This window comes from Canariomyces notabilis (genome assembly GCF_033297395.1).
Source record: "Canariomyces notabilis strain CBS 508.74 unplaced genomic scaffold N656scaffold_19, whole genome shotgun sequence".
NCBI lineage: Eukaryota > Fungi > Ascomycota > Sordariomycetes > Sordariales > Chaetomiaceae > Canariomyces > Canariomyces notabilis.
The window spans coordinates 43,323-60,862 of NW_027041841.1; the positions used below are offsets into that span (position 1 = coordinate 43,323).

The 17,540-nt window shown below is 55.1% G+C and overlaps 7 protein-coding genes across 7 annotated transcripts; 3 read left to right on the forward strand and 4 right to left on the reverse strand.

Moving 5' to 3' along the window:
- Positions 1-16: 16 nt before the first annotated feature.
- Positions 17-2,454, reverse strand: N656DRAFT_791016 (uncharacterized protein; the record flags this gene model as incomplete). The annotated part of the gene is made up of 5 exons (XM_064816932.1): positions 17-982; positions 1,029-1,157; positions 1,214-1,360; positions 1,420-2,159; positions 2,226-2,454. The coding sequence occupies 5 exons, from the start codon at positions 2,452-2,454 to the stop codon at positions 17-19; spliced, it is 2,211 nt and encodes a 736-aa protein (XP_064667988.1).
- Positions 2,455-3,827: 1,373 nt separating this feature from the next.
- N656DRAFT_791017 (ANTH-domain-containing protein) lies at positions 3,828-6,020 on the forward strand (the record flags this gene model as incomplete). The annotated part of the gene is made up of 5 exons (XM_064816933.1): positions 3,828-3,875; positions 3,960-4,197; positions 4,275-4,465; positions 4,528-4,639; positions 4,696-6,020. The coding sequence occupies 5 exons, from the start codon at positions 3,828-3,830 to the stop codon at positions 6,018-6,020; spliced, it is 1,914 nt and encodes a 637-aa protein (XP_064667989.1).
- Positions 6,021-6,435: 415 nt separating this feature from the next.
- Positions 6,436-7,855, reverse strand: N656DRAFT_781608 (CDK-activating kinase assembly factor). The gene has a single exon (XM_064815617.1). The coding sequence runs from the start codon at positions 7,707-7,709 to the stop codon at positions 6,606-6,608; it is 1,104 nt and encodes a 367-aa protein (XP_064667990.1). The 5' UTR covers positions 7,710-7,855; the 3' UTR covers positions 6,436-6,605.
- Positions 7,856-8,164: 309 nt separating this feature from the next.
- On the forward strand, positions 8,165-8,910 carry N656DRAFT_781609 (uncharacterized protein). The gene is made up of 2 exons (XM_064815618.1): positions 8,165-8,410; positions 8,465-8,910. Exons 1-2 carry the CDS (start codon positions 8,306-8,308, stop codon positions 8,768-8,770), a joined length of 411 nt encoding a protein of 136 aa, XP_064667991.1. The 5' UTR covers positions 8,165-8,305; the 3' UTR covers positions 8,771-8,910.
- Positions 8,911-10,284: 1,374 nt separating this feature from the next.
- On the forward strand, positions 10,285-10,948 carry N656DRAFT_799941 (CS-domain-containing protein; the record flags this gene model as incomplete). The annotated part of the gene is made up of 2 exons (XM_064817941.1): positions 10,285-10,297; positions 10,392-10,948. The coding sequence occupies 2 exons, from the start codon at positions 10,285-10,287 to the stop codon at positions 10,946-10,948; spliced, it is 570 nt and encodes a 189-aa protein (XP_064667992.1).
- A 585-nt stretch (positions 10,949-11,533) lies between these two features.
- N656DRAFT_757224 (uncharacterized protein) lies at positions 11,534-13,324 on the reverse strand (the record flags this gene model as incomplete). Its single annotated transcript, XM_064813139.1, has 1 exon — positions 11,534-13,324. The coding sequence occupies one exon, from the start codon at positions 13,322-13,324 to the stop codon at positions 11,534-11,536; it is 1,791 nt and encodes a 596-aa protein (XP_064667993.1).
- Positions 13,325-14,058: 734 nt separating this feature from the next.
- Positions 14,059-16,457, reverse strand: N656DRAFT_770108 (uncharacterized protein; the record flags this gene model as incomplete). The annotated part of the gene is made up of 2 exons (XM_064813753.1): positions 14,059-15,459; positions 15,516-16,457. 2 exons carry the CDS (start codon positions 16,455-16,457, stop codon positions 14,059-14,061), a joined length of 2,343 nt encoding a protein of 780 aa, XP_064667994.1.
- Between the last annotated feature and the right edge of the window lie 1,083 nt (positions 16,458-17,540).

Here is a 17,540-nt window from a genome sequence, read left to right on the forward strand (position 1 = left end):
TTCTTCCAGGAAACCATCATGATTTCTTGGGGGTAAAAGAAAGATGGTAAGTCTCGAGCTGCTCGCTGGTCAATTTCCCGGGGCTCTTGACAGAGAGGTCTTCGCCTTTCATGGACTTGGGGAACGCAATAACGTCGCGGACCGAATCCGTATACGTGAGGAGCGCGACTAGGCGGTCAAAGCCTAGGGCAAAGCCGGCATGGGGCGGGCAGCCAGCACGCAGAGCCTCAAGCAGGTGCGAGAATTGCCCTACACCCTTGTCGGTCATCTTGAGGATGTCTCTCATGACGTACTCCTGCAGCTTGGCCACATGGATACGCCGGCTGCCGCCACCCAGCTCGACACCGTTCACGACAAGGTCGTAGTGATCAGCTCTCGCCTTCAGCGGGTCCGTTGCGAGCATCTCAACATCATCGTCCGTCAGCGGCGCGGTAAACGGGTGATGGGTTGCCGAAAAGCCTGCCGTGCCGCCTTGACCGGGATCCGTCTCGTTCTCGGGGGTGAACATGGGGAAATCGGTCACCCAGAGGAAGTTGAAGCTGGGATCATGCGGGAGAAGACCAGCGGACACGGCTGCTTGATACAATAGGTTCCGAAGTGTGCCGAATGCAGTCGAGCCGCCTTGGAACGGCTTGTCTTCGCGGGCTTGGAAGAAGAGGACGTCTCCGTCCTCCAAGTCCGCAAATTCTTCTAGGCCGGGCTCCCCGCTCTCTAAGCGTGCAACACCATCATAACCGAGGGGTGAGAGGCCACGGAGCGGCTTCTTCGAGTTGACAACCAAGGCAACGGGTGCCCCGTCTGGATTCTTAGCCAGGGGAGAAGGTAGGTTCTTCATGAATTTGTCGACGAATTCCGAGGTGTCGCTCAAGTGGGCATCTTCATTTGAAGTAGGACGGAACCTGAATGCTTCTACCACTGGGTTGTCGAGATGGGTAATCATGGAAACAAACGACCGAGGCAGGGCATGGTCAACCCGATGAAGCTGCGATGGTTAGTTGAGTCACCGCAAAGTCATCACGGTGTCGTACCTCGAACGGAATCCGCACATCAGGCTTGTCAATGCCGAACCGCGTCATGGCCTCTTCGTACGTAATGCGAGTGAACGGGGAGTGCACAGGACGTCTTCTGACGCTGATGTCTCCTGCATCTGCCGCGTCCTTTGAGGAGTCAGCAGAAACACTAGGTAGCCCAGAGGCGGCGAAACTCTGCATACCAAGGTCTCGTTGGGCACGAGGTAAACATCTCCATGTCTCCTCACTGCCCGGAAATGTACATCCAACCAGGTCATCAGGTCAGAGACTACGGATTCAACCGTGCGCATGACATCTTGACCCGTGGCAAAGGACATCTCTATATCGAGCTATGAGGAGTTGGTCAGAATTACCCGCAGACAGAGCTGTAGAGTCGGTACCGCCATGCCTGTGTGAACTCGGGCTGCCTGTCAGCCCGCAGATCCTCGTCCCGGAAACAGCGAGCAAACTGGTAGTATGCCCGAATCCCGCTCGACATGAGGATCTGCTTGTATTGTTGAGGACTCTGTGGGAGGGCATACGCCAGACCAGGGCGCCTTGTCGGGACCAGAAACTCTCTTGCGCCTTCAGGGGTAGACTTGAAAAGAATGGGTGTCTCGACTTCTGTAAAGCCAAGACTGTCAAGAGACTTTCTTAGTTGCAGCCCTATCCGAGGCCGTGCAAGGAGACGGCTGCGGAGGGCATCATCGAAGCGGATCTGCAAGTGGCGCGAAGACGGGGGGAATTGGACCCCATCGGAGACGATAATGTCCCTGGGGAAGACGTTGAGGGGCTGTATTGTCTTGAGGGCGAGCTCGACGCGGGAGACTTGGGAAGGGGAGCTGCTGGGCACAGAAGACTGCTCTGATTGTTCTGGCGGCTGTGGATGCCCATGGAGCTGAGCAACAGTACCCATCACGGCAACTGGGCTATTCAAGGGAATGGCTCTGAGCGCCTGGTTCGCCAGGTGTCCTGGGCTATCGACCTCTTGATAGCTCGACACGATTTGAACCTGAGGTCCATGGTCAAGTCGAATATCTGCGAATACCAGTTTTGAGTGTTTCACTCGTCTCCTGTACAGGAAGCCGTGAACTGTGACCTCTTGTCCCTCACGGAACTCGCTTAGTTGGGAGGCCCGAGGGAAATGGTCTAAGAACGGCGTAAGCGTGTGTTCAGATATTGAGATTGAAATATGCCTATTAAAAGGGTACATACTGTACTTGGACCATTCCTCGCGAAGTTGCTTTCCAACTGTTCTCTGCCCATTGTCTTCGGTGGTTTCAGTGGCCCGTGATTCAGCAGTAGTATTGTGTGTGAAACGGAGACTAGGACCCCGGAGAGCATTCAAAGGGACGAGTTGAGGACGAAAACCATATCTGCAACAGAACAATTCCCGCTGGCCGAGGCCACAGGCGCGCCGCAGAGCGACTCGTGGCAATGCCATTCAATTTTGTCGCCGGGCTCTTCGCTGCTGGAAGCCGCGATTCAATGAGTGAAGAATGTACTACCGTACTCCGTACGGTGTAAGTTTACTAAGTTACACAGAGAAAGACCCGCTTTTCCTCGGCTGATGTGTGGCCCGATCACGCTGTGGGTCCCAAACGCAGCGACGGGAGCTCAAAAATCTGCACTCGCGGAAAGTTTTGGACTTCTTTTCCTTTTCCCTCCATCCCTTCCATTCAAAACAAAGTGAGTACTACCGATCCGATAAACATTCTACAAGACCATCAAAGCTGACTAGGCCCAGATGATGAAAGCCAGCGTGTTCTTTATGATGAAGCTTCCTCCTTTTGGAACTTCCAAACTCTCCCCTCGTGGGCTCAAGTGGTTTGGCTGTGATAGAAGGATGGAATTGTGATATCAGCGTTCGGCACACCGACCTTGTTACTCATCGGACGCGATGACGGCATCTCTGATTAATCTGAATGGAAGAAGGGCATTGCGGGTGCCCAAGTGGGCGTGTCTCCCCTCCGGCTTGATGGGGCATCATCGCAGTTGACCAGTTGACCACGGGAACCACGAAGATGCACCCTGATTGAAGCAGTATCCAAGTGGAGGCTATTTTGCTTTAGATATTGAAGCTGCGCAGGCTCGCCTTACTAAGCAGCCAGCGACGCCTTCGTGATGCGACTGTCGTGCTACATCACTGTATCTAGCTATCGTTTTGTTCTTTCAGCTCAGGCTCGATTTCTGGCGGTGATAGGGCGCGGATCCGCTGTATCCCTTGTTCTTCCTCTATATCAGTCGCTCACCGAAGCAGGCCAATTCAAGATAGGGAAAGCCAACACCATCAAGTAAACTTGAGGCTTTGAATGCAAAACGTGTGTACATAATCATCATGTTCGCCTCTTGGGATTTGGCCGGAAACGCGCTTATCTGCTGAAAGCTTGATGAAACAGGCCGTTGATTTGGTGCTTAAACCCCTGTCCTTGAATGCCAAGACGTACCTTAATACCCCGGCAATCCCGTTTAGTGTAGACATGGGTTTGGACGAGCCGGGCGCGCCGTCTGCCAAACACCGGCACCTGCTGCTTTTGTGCCCTCCATCAGAGCAACACAACCACAACTGGCCCAGCTGCCAAACGCCAAGATTGACGCCTCCCGCAGCCCGACTGGGACCTCACGAGGAGACGGCTCCTCCCCACCTCCCCCGGCGCAAGCCCGTGTAATTCTTCATCATTCCGGCGAGGAAGAAGGAGCGTATCCATCGGCAAAGCCAAGTGTTGAAGCCTGAGAACTTAACTCTTTCGCTAGGCGACGGTATAGCGGTGGAATAGCGAACTGCGCCCGGAGTTGCTTGACGATAACTCGGTAGCCATGGCGAGCTCCTTCGAGAAATCCGTCAAGGGCGCGACCAAGATCAAGGTCCGCCTTCCACGTCCTCCCTGTTCTTGGATCTTGGAAGCCATGCTGAGGGATGCGGTTGCTAACCGGTGTCGCTGCTTTCAGGCCGCACCCCCCAAGACAAAGTACATCGAGCACATCCTGGTTGCGACACACTCGGGCGAGGCGGGCGTGGGAGAGGTGTTCCGGGCGCTGCAGTATCGGCTTCGTGACTCGACATGGACCATAGTCCTCAAGAGCTTGATCACAGTCCACTTGATGATCCGAGAAGGATCGCCAGATGTGACGTTAGCCTACCTTGCGAAGCACAGGAACATGCTGGCAGTGAGCATGTTCTCGGATGGTTCGTCATAAACATATCCGCTGGCCCCTTGTTGGCCTTCTTGCCATGCTGCACGCAGCTAATCCTCCGGTATGCAGCCCAAACGCAAGGCCGGAACATCCGTCACTACTCGAACTACCTCTCCGAACGAGCGCGTGCCTTCCGGGAAACAAAGATTGACTGGGTTCGAGCCAAGGAGTCCCGGTTGGAAAAGCTCTCTGTGGAGAAGGGGTTGCTGCGCGAGACAGAGATAGTCCAGCATCAGCTCACCGCGCTCCTCGAGTGTGATGTCAGTATTCCTACCGGCAGCTGGCTTGAAAGTTGGGCGGCCTGTGCTCACGTTGCATGCAGGTTATGGAAAATGAGCCAGAAAACGAGATCACGATTACGGTCTTTAGGCTATTGGTCCTCGATCTCCTGGCCTTGTTCCAGGTCTTGAATCAGGCCATGATCAATGTGTTAGGTGAGATCTGCTGCGAGGTCGTCACAGCCCTTCCTACCGACTAACCAGAACGACAGGCCACTTCTTTGAATACTCCAAAACGGATGCCGAGAGGGCCCTGGACATCTATCGCAAGTTTGCGAGGCAGACTGATTTTGTGGTACAGTACCTCAGTATCGCTAGGCAATACGAACACCACACGAGGGTGGAGATCCCCAAACTAAAGCATGCACCGGTAAATCTGGCGCGCCAGCTGGAGGAGTACCTGAAGGATCCCGACTTTGAGATACACCGGAGGCAATATCTGGCTGAGCTGGAAGTGAAGAAGTCTAAAGGTGGATCATCAGGGGCTTCCAAATCGGCCAGGCTCGAGTCCGCGAAGAACTCATCCAGCACCAAGTCGAACGGACCCCAACCAGTACAGCCCACGAAGCCGACACCCGCGAAGGGGCCAGATACCGACCTCATCGACTTCTTCGAGTCCATCGAGCAGAACCAAACTGCCATGGCTACACAGCCGCAACCACAATCACAACCACAACCGCAGCCCGGACTGCAGACGCAGATGCAAATGGGCATGTCCCCATGGGGCCCGGCGCCTTTTCAACCGCAGCCGACGGCCCAGGTCCAACTAAACAGCCTTATTGCTCAACCTACTGGATTCCAGACCAATGCCACCTTCCAGCAACAGACCCAGCCCTTATTTTCTCCATCTCAGCAAGCACCTCAAATACAGCCTGCCTTCACGGGCGCTGGCTTTGGGGGCTTCTCTCCTCAGCCCCAAACTCAGCCTAGCTTTCAGCCAAGCTCGCTCTCTCCGATACCACAGGACTCTGTCGCGAGCTTTCAGAGCACTGCCACGCCTGCTTCCCAGGGTCTCCAAGCGCCACAGCAGAGCACCAACCCATTCCGCCAATCCATGCTCATGAACCAACAGACGGGCACCCCTTTTGCACCTGCTCCTGGCCCAACAAACACTCAGCAAAGGCCCGCAACGAGTCAATCGACCAACCCCTTTGCCCGCTCATCCCCACAGACGACGCAGCCCTTTGCGGCCCCCGCCTCGAACTCGCCGTTCCAGTCCCAGACGCCCCAGCAGCCGGCTGCAACACCCACGCAGTCGCCCATGCAGCCGCTGCAGACCGGGACCAACCCGTTTGCGAAAAGCTTTGGGCCCTCGCAACCGGCCCAGCCGACCCAACAGCAACGCCCTGTCACGGCCGGCGGCATCCTATCTCAGCCCACCGGCAGCACCAACCCATTCCGACAGGGCGCGTTCGTGAACCATACCACCGGCCAAGGCTGGCAGCATAACCAGCAGCCGATAGGCGGTGGGCTGGACCAGCTTGAGACTATTCCCGTGTTCCCGCGGCCGGCCCAGCAGAGCCCTTGGCAGCAGTGAGAGAGATCTTTATGCTGCCTGGGTTTGTCAGGCCGGTTAATTCATTCATGTTGATTCTACTTCTACCTATTCTCCAAGTTTCATACGCCATGGGTGGTGGAGCTACTTTAATTGCTAGTCAGAAACACGCAGAGCCGGGATTCAAGGGTTCCTTATCCATTCGCTTGGCGGAGCATTTAGCACGGCGTTCAACTGGGTTGGCTGCTTTCTTTCTCGGGCGGTCGCCATTTCTTGCTGAGACGGCCGGACTCTGGAGCATTCCATTTCTTGAGATGGGGTATTGACGAGTAAGCGGAGGGCTTGTCAGTCAAGCAAGACCTCTCCAGGCATCAGCTCCAGTAAGCGGGATTCATGGCATCTAGACTCAGGGAATACTGGCAGATCACGATGTTCTGGCAAGCGTAGTCTCAGGGTGAATAAAGTTCATCTCTTGCCCTTTCATTATTCGCCCGCCAAGTGATGGCTATATACCGGTAAACCAGACCCATATTGTCCCTTTTCCGTTGTGTGATCTCCCCCGTGAACGCCGACGCTATGCATACAATGACAGATATGAGGATAAAATTGATCGAAAATTCCCCGACTTCAGTCGAGCTCCATCTTGTCGCCCACAGCGGCGATCCCAGCACTAATGGTGGCCACCTCCCCGGCAGAGAGCCCAATACCCGCCTCCTTCTCATCCTCAATGAAAACTCCCAGCCCAGCAAACGCCTCAAACATGACCCGGTCGATGTACTCGTCAAAGCTATACCCGCCCGTAATGTGGGCCGGATCGTGGCGGTACTTGTCGATGGCCGGGTGCGTAAGGCCAGGGCGTATCTTGTACCTGCTGGGGACGAAATCCATGCCGCCAAACGGATCGTAGGGCCCCTCGGACGCGGCAGGCGCCTTCTTCTTTTCCTTGAGCCCGCGGATCGACAGCCTACCCACATCCGCGGCCGCCGGCGTCCCCGCCGCGGTCGTCGTCATCGTCGCCGCCTCCAACGCGCGGTTCGCCTGGCCCCTCTTCTTGAGCTGCACGCGCTGCTGGTGCTGCGCGCCCGTGGCGGCGGCTGCGTCGCCCTGGGCGAGGCTGTCGAGCTCCATCTCGCGGCTGCGCTCCCGCTCGCGCCGCTCCTCCTCGGCCTCGCGCAGGGCCTCTACGCGGCGCTGGCGGGCAGCCTCGCGCTCTGCGGCCAGCCGCCGGCGTGACTGCTCGTCGGCCTCGCGTCCCGCCCGCCGGTTGCGCTCAATGTCGGCGCGGTGCTCGGCCTCCCAACGTTGGAGTGTGGCCTCGGCCTCGCGCCGCTTCGCCTCGGAGCCGTTGACTAGATCGAAGGTGAGGTCTTCGACCATTTGTAGATAGTCGTTGTAGTCGCGTAATGTTTCGAAGTCGTCCTCGACCTGGTTGAAGACGGCCGCGACGCGCCGCCGTATGTCGACCTCGCGCTCCACGGCCAGGTCGCCGAAGAAGGCGGATCGGAACCCTTTTCGTCGTAGTGTCCGGTGGCAACCTGCATAGGGACACTGGTTGGGCCCGTCGTTGAACAGGCGGTTCACGCAGTTCACGCACATGGAGTGGTAGCATTCTGGGTTGATGAGGAATTCCATGTCCTTGTTGAGGTAGCGGATTGTTTTGCAGACGGGACACATGTCGTCCGACGTCAGCTCGGGGAGGGCCGAGGGCCCTGCCGTCGCTTTGCGCGACATGGTTTACCAAGGGTTGGAGAGGATTTGGTTTGATTGTTTGAGTTGGAGGTGAGTGGTGGTTATCTATCTAGACTGAGGCGTGTGCATGTGCTGAATAAGTCAAGCTGCTTTGAAATGATGAAGTTAATAATGGGTGTGAGACTGTGAGTTGAAAGTGCAATGCCGCATGTGGCTGACCTGCTGCAGTTGGGGAGTGGCTATGTGAAACCTAGTCCACATTGTGTATTTGAACAGTGCGAACACCCGATTGTTGTATAAATTCCCCCCAACCGCCACAGGGCGCCACACTTTCTCCTCTCCACCACAAAAATATTCACGTAACCGATTCTGCTTCCAGAACGCCACACTTTCTCTTACCGCCACGACAATATTCACGTACACGAGTCTGCGCCTCGCTACAACGAACATTGAGCAATCCGCCAATTGACAATCACATAACAAAGGTATTTCTCCTCTGCCCTCGTTTCTTCCCTTTACCTCTTCCCATTTCATCAGCGCTTCCACTTCTCCCACTTCCACTTCGATTTGCAGCCGCTGACAGTCGTTTCGTCAAAATGGCAGCCATTCCAGTCAGCATCCCGTGGGCCACTTAGTATATGGCTCACGATGCCCAAGGCCGGATTCCGGCGCAAACTTTCATTACCCAGTTCGTCACTGGCAAAATCGACAATGGCAATGTGACGAAGCTCGTTCAGGAGCCTGTACGAGCTCCAAAACTGTATTTTTTGGGATCCGAATACTGATCATTTTCGCAGATTCTTCGCCCGGTCCGTCTGGCCAAAGGGAAGGACGACCTCTACTATACCCCCGACTGGCACCGTGCCAGCCGGGTTGAAGCTGCCCTCATCTTTATGACCGGCAAGATTTCCGAAAAGAAATGCGACCGGTGCGCAAAGAACCTGCGACCCTTCGCATCTTGCGTCGTGTCAGACGTGGCTGGACGTGGCGCTTGCGCCAATTGTCATTCTGACAGTCGCGGAGCGCATTGCAGCCTCCGCCACGAGGCCGCGCAGGCCGGTGGTAAGTCGTCAATGTGGCGGTTCATCGCGAGCTTCTACTGACCAGGTCATTTCACTTTTCAAAGACGATTCGCTCGGCTCTGGTGCCCAGGCCGCCCCCACCAACGAGGTCGACATTCAAACGCCCGCGGCGATGGAGTTGAACGTCGGCCTCCACGACCTGCTGGCCGCTGTCCCAGTCCAGGACCTGTCATACAGAGAGGCCCGAGACATGATCCGCGTGCTGCGCGACTGGATCGTGTTTTTCGAAAAGCAAGCCGACGCGGCCGTTGAGAAGCGTCACTTTGACTAGGGCAAGCTATGGAGGTTGAGCACAGTCTAGGCGGCGATGTACCATGACTTCTGTGCAGGGAGGAAACAGGGTACATATATAACTTATAGGGACCGCAAAATAGTATACGGTAAAAGAGCCATTTGACGCTCTTGTGTATCATGAACCTTGATGTGGTCGAATTGTATGTGCATGTAAACACCAAAAAATCCACATGCTCAACGAACCCCCAACCGCGTCCGGCCACACGGCGACCCTTGAGGCTCGTGCCCTGTCCCGACTCCCACCCCATCCTCGCCTACTGGCGGCGGGCGGCATTGAGCATATAATTCAAATTCCCCTTCCTACTTCCAGCCCCCCACGGGTAGAAGTGGCGAAGTGAACAGTAGTAGGCGGCACTCCCTCCTCAGGTCGCATGTTCGATTCACTACAACAGACATATATATATTTAGAACAACGTCTCTGGACCCTCTGACTTCACCTGTACAACAGGCTCGAGCGAGGAGCTGGCCTCCTCCATGGCCACGTCCTGCTGTCACTTTGACTAAGGCAAGCTCGGAGATTTGGCGGGTGTCTATGCCGCCCAGAGGCGCTTGAGCCACGCAGACAACCGTTTATCGTCCGTTTCTTGATTCCGTTTCACAGTTACTCAGTTTACATTGGCACTTGAAGGAAAGGCCGGCAGGTAGATCACGGATGTCTGTATGTACAATAACATCAAGAATCGCCTGATGCGACCCTGCCTCGGTATATGACAAATCAATCAACGGTTTTCTTGTCAATGCGAAAGTGTGCTTCCTGTGGTGCGCGAATCGCGATGAATGCGCAAATGCGGGGTGAAGAAGTATTGCCCCACCAGAAGCTTCCGCGTATAGTCCCCAACTTTATTGTTCGTTAGCGCCTGACTTTAAGACCAGGGTCAACGCTAAGATTTCAATCTCAACATCAAAACGGCCAGATTTTCCACGTAAGAAGGGTTCTGAAGAAAATAGTCTCCCTGAGTAATGCTAGATACTTTTTTTTTCTTGCATTGAATCAATCGTTTTGGCTGCTGAGAAGCATTTCGCTGATTTCTGGACATGGACATGGACCCTTGTCGAAAGTCCTGCGCTAACAAACAACCAAGGGGTGAACTGTACATACGGTGCTTGTACCTAGCTCACCTTCCATGAATTTCGACAGAATTATGTAGACAAAAACGTCCAATTACGGCATCTGGTCTTCAACCGGTTAAAATACTTCTTTCTGCACACCAGACAATAAGGCGTCGAGATACACCGTCAGAATGACTGACAAAGGTGCGCATCTTCCAACCTCATGCCCATCTCACCAAACCCACCCATAGACATCTCAGTTCCCCGGCACCCGCTAATACTAATTAATACCCAGCAGAGCCAACCCCCGCCGAAGAGGCCGCGGCACGCGCGAAGGAAAAAGCCGAGCAAGATGCCCTGCCGTACAGATGGACGCAGACCATCGGCGACCTTGACATTACCATCCCCGTTCCAGGAAACATCAAGGGGAAAGACCTAGCCGTCACCTTCACCAAAACAACCATCTCTGCTGGCATCAAAGGCCAGCCGCCCATCCTCGAGGGCACGCTGGCGCACGCGATCCGGCCCGACGACAGCACCTGGACGCTGACGACCACGCCCTCGGCCGACACCAAGCAGATCGAGATCCACCTGGACAAGATCAACAAGATGGAGTGGTGGCCGCACGTGGTGACGACGGCGCCCAAAATCGACGTGACCAAGATCGTGCCTGAAAACAGCAAGCTCTCGGACCTGGACGGGGAGACGCGGAGCATGGTGGAGAAGATGATGTACGACCAGCGGCAGAAGGAAATGGGCCTGCCGACGAGCGACGAGCAGAAGAAGCTGGACATACTGAAGAAGTTCCAGGAGCAGCACCCCGAGATGGATTTCAGCAAGGCCAAGATTAACTAACTGAGACTTTCTGGTTGGGGAGGGACAATCGGAGAAACGGCGGAAACAAGGCTATTTGAATCATTATTATCCATGGCATAACGGTGCTGCAGGTGTACTGGGAATTGCTCTTAAATGTCAAAAATTTGGGGAACGGCAGGTGGGCGCACATGGACAAGGCACCATGATAAACGAGAAATCAAATAAATATCCCACGATACGCATCTCTATTGCTGCTACGTCTACAAATGGAATGGAATGTGAGGGGTGAAACGAATCGCCGGGACCACGGGGTAATTTGCCAAGGGTCGAGGCGTCAGAGAGCCCATCAGCTTGTTCTTGGAATCGCCAGTAATGCGAATGCAGACGGAGAGCTGCAAACCATCAATTGTCAGATATTGAGCGTTCCGTTTGTCAAAGTGGATTTGATGACGCTGCGTGCGATTAGTCAAGATAGAGAGAACGAAAAGGGAAAACAGGTCGGAAAGCGAGACCGCAATCGACCACACAATCGGGAAAGAAAGACACGGGATATTGTATAGTTCGATTGCCATCGACTATGTGAAGCCCGCTTAGCTGTAAAGAGAGTCTTTCCTGTCGACATGATCATTGCAGCTTGGCCAACCGAGCCGCTTTGAACTTGCTCATCCGCTTCGGCCCGCCTAATTCCTCATCAAGAGGGACGCGTCCGAGTTCATCTGCCTGAGCCTCGTCCTGCAGAAAGCCGCCTTGCTTCTGGATCATCTTGTTTCGCAAGCGGTTGTACTCAACTGCTGCTGCTTCATAGACAAGCACATCGTCCATTTCGTCGGGCTCTGCCGCTTCTGAGGCGGCAGGTCGCTCCACGACAGTCGGTGCCAAGGTTAGGTCCTCTGGTGGTGTAGGCTCGGGCGGAGGAGCGGGGATGGTCTGCACTAGACCAGTGCGAAGCTGGGGCGGACCAGGAAGGTACGGTGTTGCAGGCGCGGGCAAAGGTGAACTTCCAGCACGCTCTTTTTTGAACCTCGACACCCGCTTGGGCGGTTCCTCAGGCACCTCTGGCAACTCCTCCTCTGTGATCTTCTCCACAACATCCCCGAAAAACTCCTCCTGTTGTGTCTTTTTCAGCGCCTCACTTGGGGTAGGCTGGGAGACAAGATCGGGGGCGATATCTAGCTTCGATGCGAAGCTAACGCTCTTTTTCTGCCGCGGCGCAGCCGTCGGAGGGGCATCAGGCGAGCTGGAATTTCCCACTATTGCTATTCGCCCGATGCCTTGGTCAGCCTTCTTTGGCTGTGTCTCCGAACGGCCGACCGTAAAGGCGGACTGGACCCCCATACGCTTCTCAAGCTCCTGCATGCGCTTGATGTAGTCCGGAGTGATGACACTGCGTTTGGACCGACCAAGTTCATCCTCGGAATCGTCATCGTCTTCTTCATTCTCGTCTCCGACCGCGTCTGAGTCGTCCCAAGCGGAGTCGTCATCGTCCGAATAATTGTCTTCCAGTTGCAGTTCGGCCACAACGGGGCCGATCTCTGACATGCTATACTCGAGCATATCACGGCGTAACTGCCTTTCTTCTGGTGACTCGTTATCCGGAATGACTGCCGAGGACATGTCCATCGATTCCTGCTCCTTGGCCTTTTGCATCAACCGCTCGAGGGTCTGAGCCGCTCCCGAATTGTGCGTTTCGGAGGCGTCATGGCCAGGCTTTGTGTCTTCGGCAAAGGAGACCGTCTTTTTGACGTTGGGGCGTTCAACGTATGGGGGGCTTTCCTTGGCGGAACCCACGCCTTGGTCATTCCCAACACGGTCTTCGTCTGCGTTGATTGCAAGAGTCTCCTGACTTTGGGGCAGATCTGCCTCAGTCTCGGGAATGTCGTTGATCCCTGCCTTCTTGAGAGCTTCGACGACCTTCGGCTGCACGTCTCCGCTGCTTTGAAGCCGGAAGTTGACAACATTGTCATTCTCGTCCAGCTCTTCGACGATGTCCGTGAGGGGCAAACCAGTCTCCTCGTCGGTGCCGGCGTCCGGCTGCGCGACAACGTTGGCAGCAGCGAGCTTATTTTCCTGAGTCTCGACAAGTTTTGTCAACGAGTTTATGTTTTGCTCAACGTAGTCCATGCGCCGCGAGAGGACGCCGAGGACGTGTTCGGGATCTCTGAGATCATTTTTCCCTAGGATCTCATTGACTTCCTTCTTGGTGAGCAGTTTGCCGTCAAAGTCACGTCGAATGCGGCGGAGACCCTCATGTGGAGGCGTGTCTTTGGGCAATTGCTCGACCTCTTCTTTCAAAGCTGAATACTCGAGATACCATTGCTGCCAGTGAGTCAGAGACGCGCGCAACTGATTTACCTTGCTCTCAAGAAGGTGCACGTGCCGGTCGAGGTCAGAGAGGTGGTCCTTTTGTTGTGACATTGCAGCCGTGGAAAAGAGTACAGGGGATGTTGAAAGAAAAAGGGGAACGGAGCAAACTGCAGAATTTGGGGTTGAATTATATACGTATTAGGTAATCACCACAGTGCGGAGTCAAAGCAACCACATCGAACTTGACTTCGACTCTTCGAGTCCCATTCAACTTGAGCTCTCGTTGAGTTCCGAGTCGGCATCAACTTCCGAGTCAGGTTGGTGAGGGTACTATATACCCAAAGGTGTTATGTAGTAACTCTAGTCCATTATTTCACTATGAGACCCTCATAGAGTACAATACTATGAACTCCAACGCTTGACCTCGCTATGCAGTACCCATTTCCCTCGGAAATCCGTATAGTAAGTAGTCTAAGAAAAAGAAAAAAAAACAGATGTTATTGGGGACTGAAACGAGAAACGGCAGCGGAGCTGCAGAGACAGGAAGCAGCCGGGCAGCTTAAGCCTAGATTCCTGATGTTTCCGGCACTTTAGTATAACCAATGTGAGAATAGTGACTCTCGGGTCCGAGGATATAATTCGCCGGGTATCGAATTCAAGGAGGAGAAAAGAAAAGCAACGAAATATGGAAACATTTTGTTCCCCGCTGGGCTGAACGCAGTGATATTGGTGGCGATCTGGGTAGTTTCATATCAGCGCCGGCACGGGCCAGAGAACCAGCCATGCTCGGGTGTGACCTGTCCCAGATCTGTCCTTGCGATCTGGCGAAGCCACCGGGCCGAGTCCTAATAACCCGGACGGGGCCGGATGCGTTTGCCGTCCAAGAACTTGGGGCCTTCGCTGGCATAATAGGGTGTGGGTACGGGTTCTGCTCTCCTTTGCTCAAACACTGCCCGTTCTTCCTCGTCGAGGGAAAAGGCCTTCTTCAGCCACCCAAACGCACTGCGCTTCTTCTTCAGCGTCTTGCCCGTCGCATTACTCATTGTTGTGCTGTTGCTCATTATGCTCATTCCCATCGCCGACGGTGTCTTTCGGGGAGGCGGAGGGAAGTGCTGAGGCCCAGCAGTTCCGGACGTGTGTGGTCTCTGCTGAAGGGGTGAGTATGGGCTGGCCTGTACCGGCCGAAAGAACTGCCGGTCTGAATGCGGTGAGGGGAGCACGCCCGGGCGAGCAAACGGCGGAGTGAAGTCGGGAAGGGACGAGTTTATGGGTGGCCGCTCCATATCAGAACCGTAGGCTGAATCTGGAGCCTGAAAGCCTAGGTGAGCGGGGTGCATTGGCAGCTGCAGCCCCAACGCGTTAGGCGGCGGAACCTGGATGGATTCTGGGGGATTCATTTTCAGCGAGATCCGATCTCGCAGAGAGGTGCGCCGCGGCTCATGTACCTCCGGCGCATCATGCAGTTCCGCAGCAACTACTAGCTCTGGCGCCTGGGCAGGGTCCGACCTAGACGCCGGGTGGAGATCTGGCCTAGGGCTTCGCTTCGGGACGGGCTTCTGATCAGTCCTCGCTCCAATTTCAACCACCCTTGGCCTGTGAACCTGGGGGTTCGACAAGACCTGCTCGGCCTGTGGCTTCGGTAAGTTGACTTGCAGCTTGACTTGCAGCTGAGCCGCGGCCTCCACGTAGAAGACGGGTGATTCAGGTCGTGGTATGTCATCTTCAGGTTCTGGTTTGGGCGGCTCATCAGGGATACGAGGCGAAGGATGCGGTGATGGTGGTTGAGGTGTATAGGTTCGTGGCTGGAGGATATAGAGGGTGCTCTCCTCATTTTCCTCCACGTTCTCTTGGGGGGTTTCGAGTTTAGGCGCATCTAGCAGTGCCGCTGGCCGTTCGGAGAGTCGTCGCGGATTGCGAGCTGGTGGTGACCGAGGCGGGGACCCTGGCGGCGACTGTGATGAAGGAAGCGTGATGACCATCCTTCGTGGTGACTGACTTGCCGGTTCTCCTTGCGCAGCATCGCCTGGCGGATCCCCCGTCGTCTCCGGCTGCTCTTCAAGATGAAAAGGTAGGTCAAAATAGGACGCCTCAGAAGCAGCAACTGTGCTCATCGTGCTTGGGCGTATCGAGGAGCGTCGAGGTAAGTTTGCTGCCGTTTTTGTGGGCGAACTTGAAGTGGTCACGACTTCAGACGTGTCCGACAGTCGAGGACTATGCCCGGGAGAGGTATAAGGTTCGACACTAAACTGTTGTCCAAGTCAGCAACAATCTAACAATCACAAATTTTGGCGGGATAGCATACCCTAGTCCTGCGGCTGACTTCTCCTGCCCGCCGTTCCATCTCCGAGACGATATCGCCAAGTTTGACCATTAGAGCATTCAATGAACTTCCCATGGCCTGCAAATCCATGAACGCTTTGAACCACCCGTCCGTGTTACCCCTCATAGCATCAAAAATATCGATCACATCCGGACGCTCACGTCGCCATTGGCCATGCTGCTGCTCTGCGAGATAGATTGTAAACTCTCTGGTTGCCGTGAGACCCTCGGTGAGATCCTGCATGGTCTGCTTAAGTGCCACTTGGGTTCGAACCAGGATGTGTTCGATCTTCTGGTTGCCCTCAAGAATCTGCAGACGAAAATCGCGATTTTCCAACATGCGCTCAAAGACGCCGATGTTGTCCATGGGGAGCCTCAGGTGCTCAATCCGGTCCTTCATGTCCTTGATGGCGAGCTCCATGTCTTCTAGCGTTGTCTCCAAAAACTCGTCTACTTCGTCTATGTGCCCTTGCAGGATAGAGACGACCAAGATCTGGCTGTTGGCCATGCCGTTTAGCAGCAGATAAACGCCAAACGATATCTGGGCCATGAGCCTACAAAGCTCATGCGTTTTCTGTCCCGGGCGGCGACGCCACAGGGCAGTCGGGGGCGGCTCCGATTTTTCCTGGTCGAGAAGTTCCTCCCGTCTTGCCTTGGCATCCCCTGAGCGTAGTTTTGGTTTTGCCGCGGCATCTCCATGCGTGGCCTCGGTCAAGGATTCAGCAAAAGCTTCTTGCATAGACGGAATCGGGTGCTCAGGCGCCGGCGGGGACTGCTCTTTCTCTAAGACCCTTGGTGTTTCCTTCCGGTTCTCCAACTCGGGTTCCAGGTCGGAGACCATCTTCCCGTCGTCGACATCGGGGACCAGCACAATGGGCAGCTGCACATCGGAAAGGCGTGACGACGGATATCGCGGCAGGGACATGGTATTATTAGAGATTCTTCAAGGCTGCATCTAGAAATTCGGGGGATCGGCAGTCATTGGCCAGCGGATCACGGCGGCGGTGATCGACAGGAACCCGTGGTACAGCGGAGGGGAAGTTCCCCAGTGGGCCCGATCTTTGTGCGTCCACCGGGAGGCCGCAGAATTAGGAGCGGGAGGTACTGTGGTGGCAGAGAGAATCATAAACAAGCCAGGGCCTAGTCGGCGACGGAGTCGAGATAGAAAAGGCCAGAATGGCCGCGCACGTCAACGTCGGCAAACGGCCTCCTGTCAAGGATGTGGACTCGAATGAAACATCGTACTGTATCGTAATAAGCGACCAGGTTGTTTCTGCTCTCCGAGGCCAAGGCGACACGGATCAGATGGAGCGCGCGTGTGTCGTCGCTAGGGACCAGTAACGATTGCAGGTCGGTATTGAAGACGATCGGAGACGAACTCACGCTGCTGCTGCTGCTTCTTGCCAGCGATGGTGCAGTGAAGCAAGCGGGGGAACAGAAGTGAAGAGCAACAAAATCCGAAATTCACTCCACCCAAGGCTCCCATTGCAAGCAGGCTAGGCAATTCCAGGTTGAAATGGTTCCTGGCGACCAGGGTGGCACATCGTGCCCCTGCCCCTGCGGACCCAACACCCAGAGTCCATTTGCGGCTGGGCCCTCGAACTGCTGGGGTCTCTCAGGGGCCAGGCACAGGGGCCTTACTCCTTTCCTTTGCAGACCGGGAATCGCTAAATGAGAATGCGCGACCTACCAACCTGGAAATGCATGGCGGTGATGGCATGCGCGCCTAGGCCACGTTCGTCCAATGTTTCCTGCAATCCGTCAAACTTGGCATCGCTGTATCTACCCGGGAATTTGTTTGTCCAACCGCAATAATGCGTAAATTGGATGGCAGAATGGAAGCCCAGAGAGACCCGGTAGATGGTCCTCGACGCTAAATGATGTATATTTCGCTCTCAGCCAACAGGGACATTCTGTACTGTACCTAATTCCCACATCACGGTGGGTTCTCTGTTAAATTCTCACCTCGGGGCGCTGTATCCGTAGCTTTGTGTAGTTTACCAGGCAC

What these genes read in the sequence shown, in the direction of transcription:
- N656DRAFT_781608 (XM_064815617.1), bottom strand. Translation starts at nt 7,709, where the DNA reads ATGTCGCGCAAAGCGACGGCAGGGCCCTCGGCCCTCCCCGAGCTGACG.
- N656DRAFT_781609 (XM_064815618.1), top strand. Translation starts at nt 8,306, where the DNA reads ATGGCTCACGATGCCCAAGGCCGGATTCCGGCGCAAACTTTCATTACC. An exon ending in CGAAGCTCGTTCAGGAGCCT is followed by an intron (nt 8,411 to 8,464) that starts GTACGAGCTCCA and finishes TCATTTTCGCAG; the next exon opens with ATTCTTCGCCCGGTCCGTCT.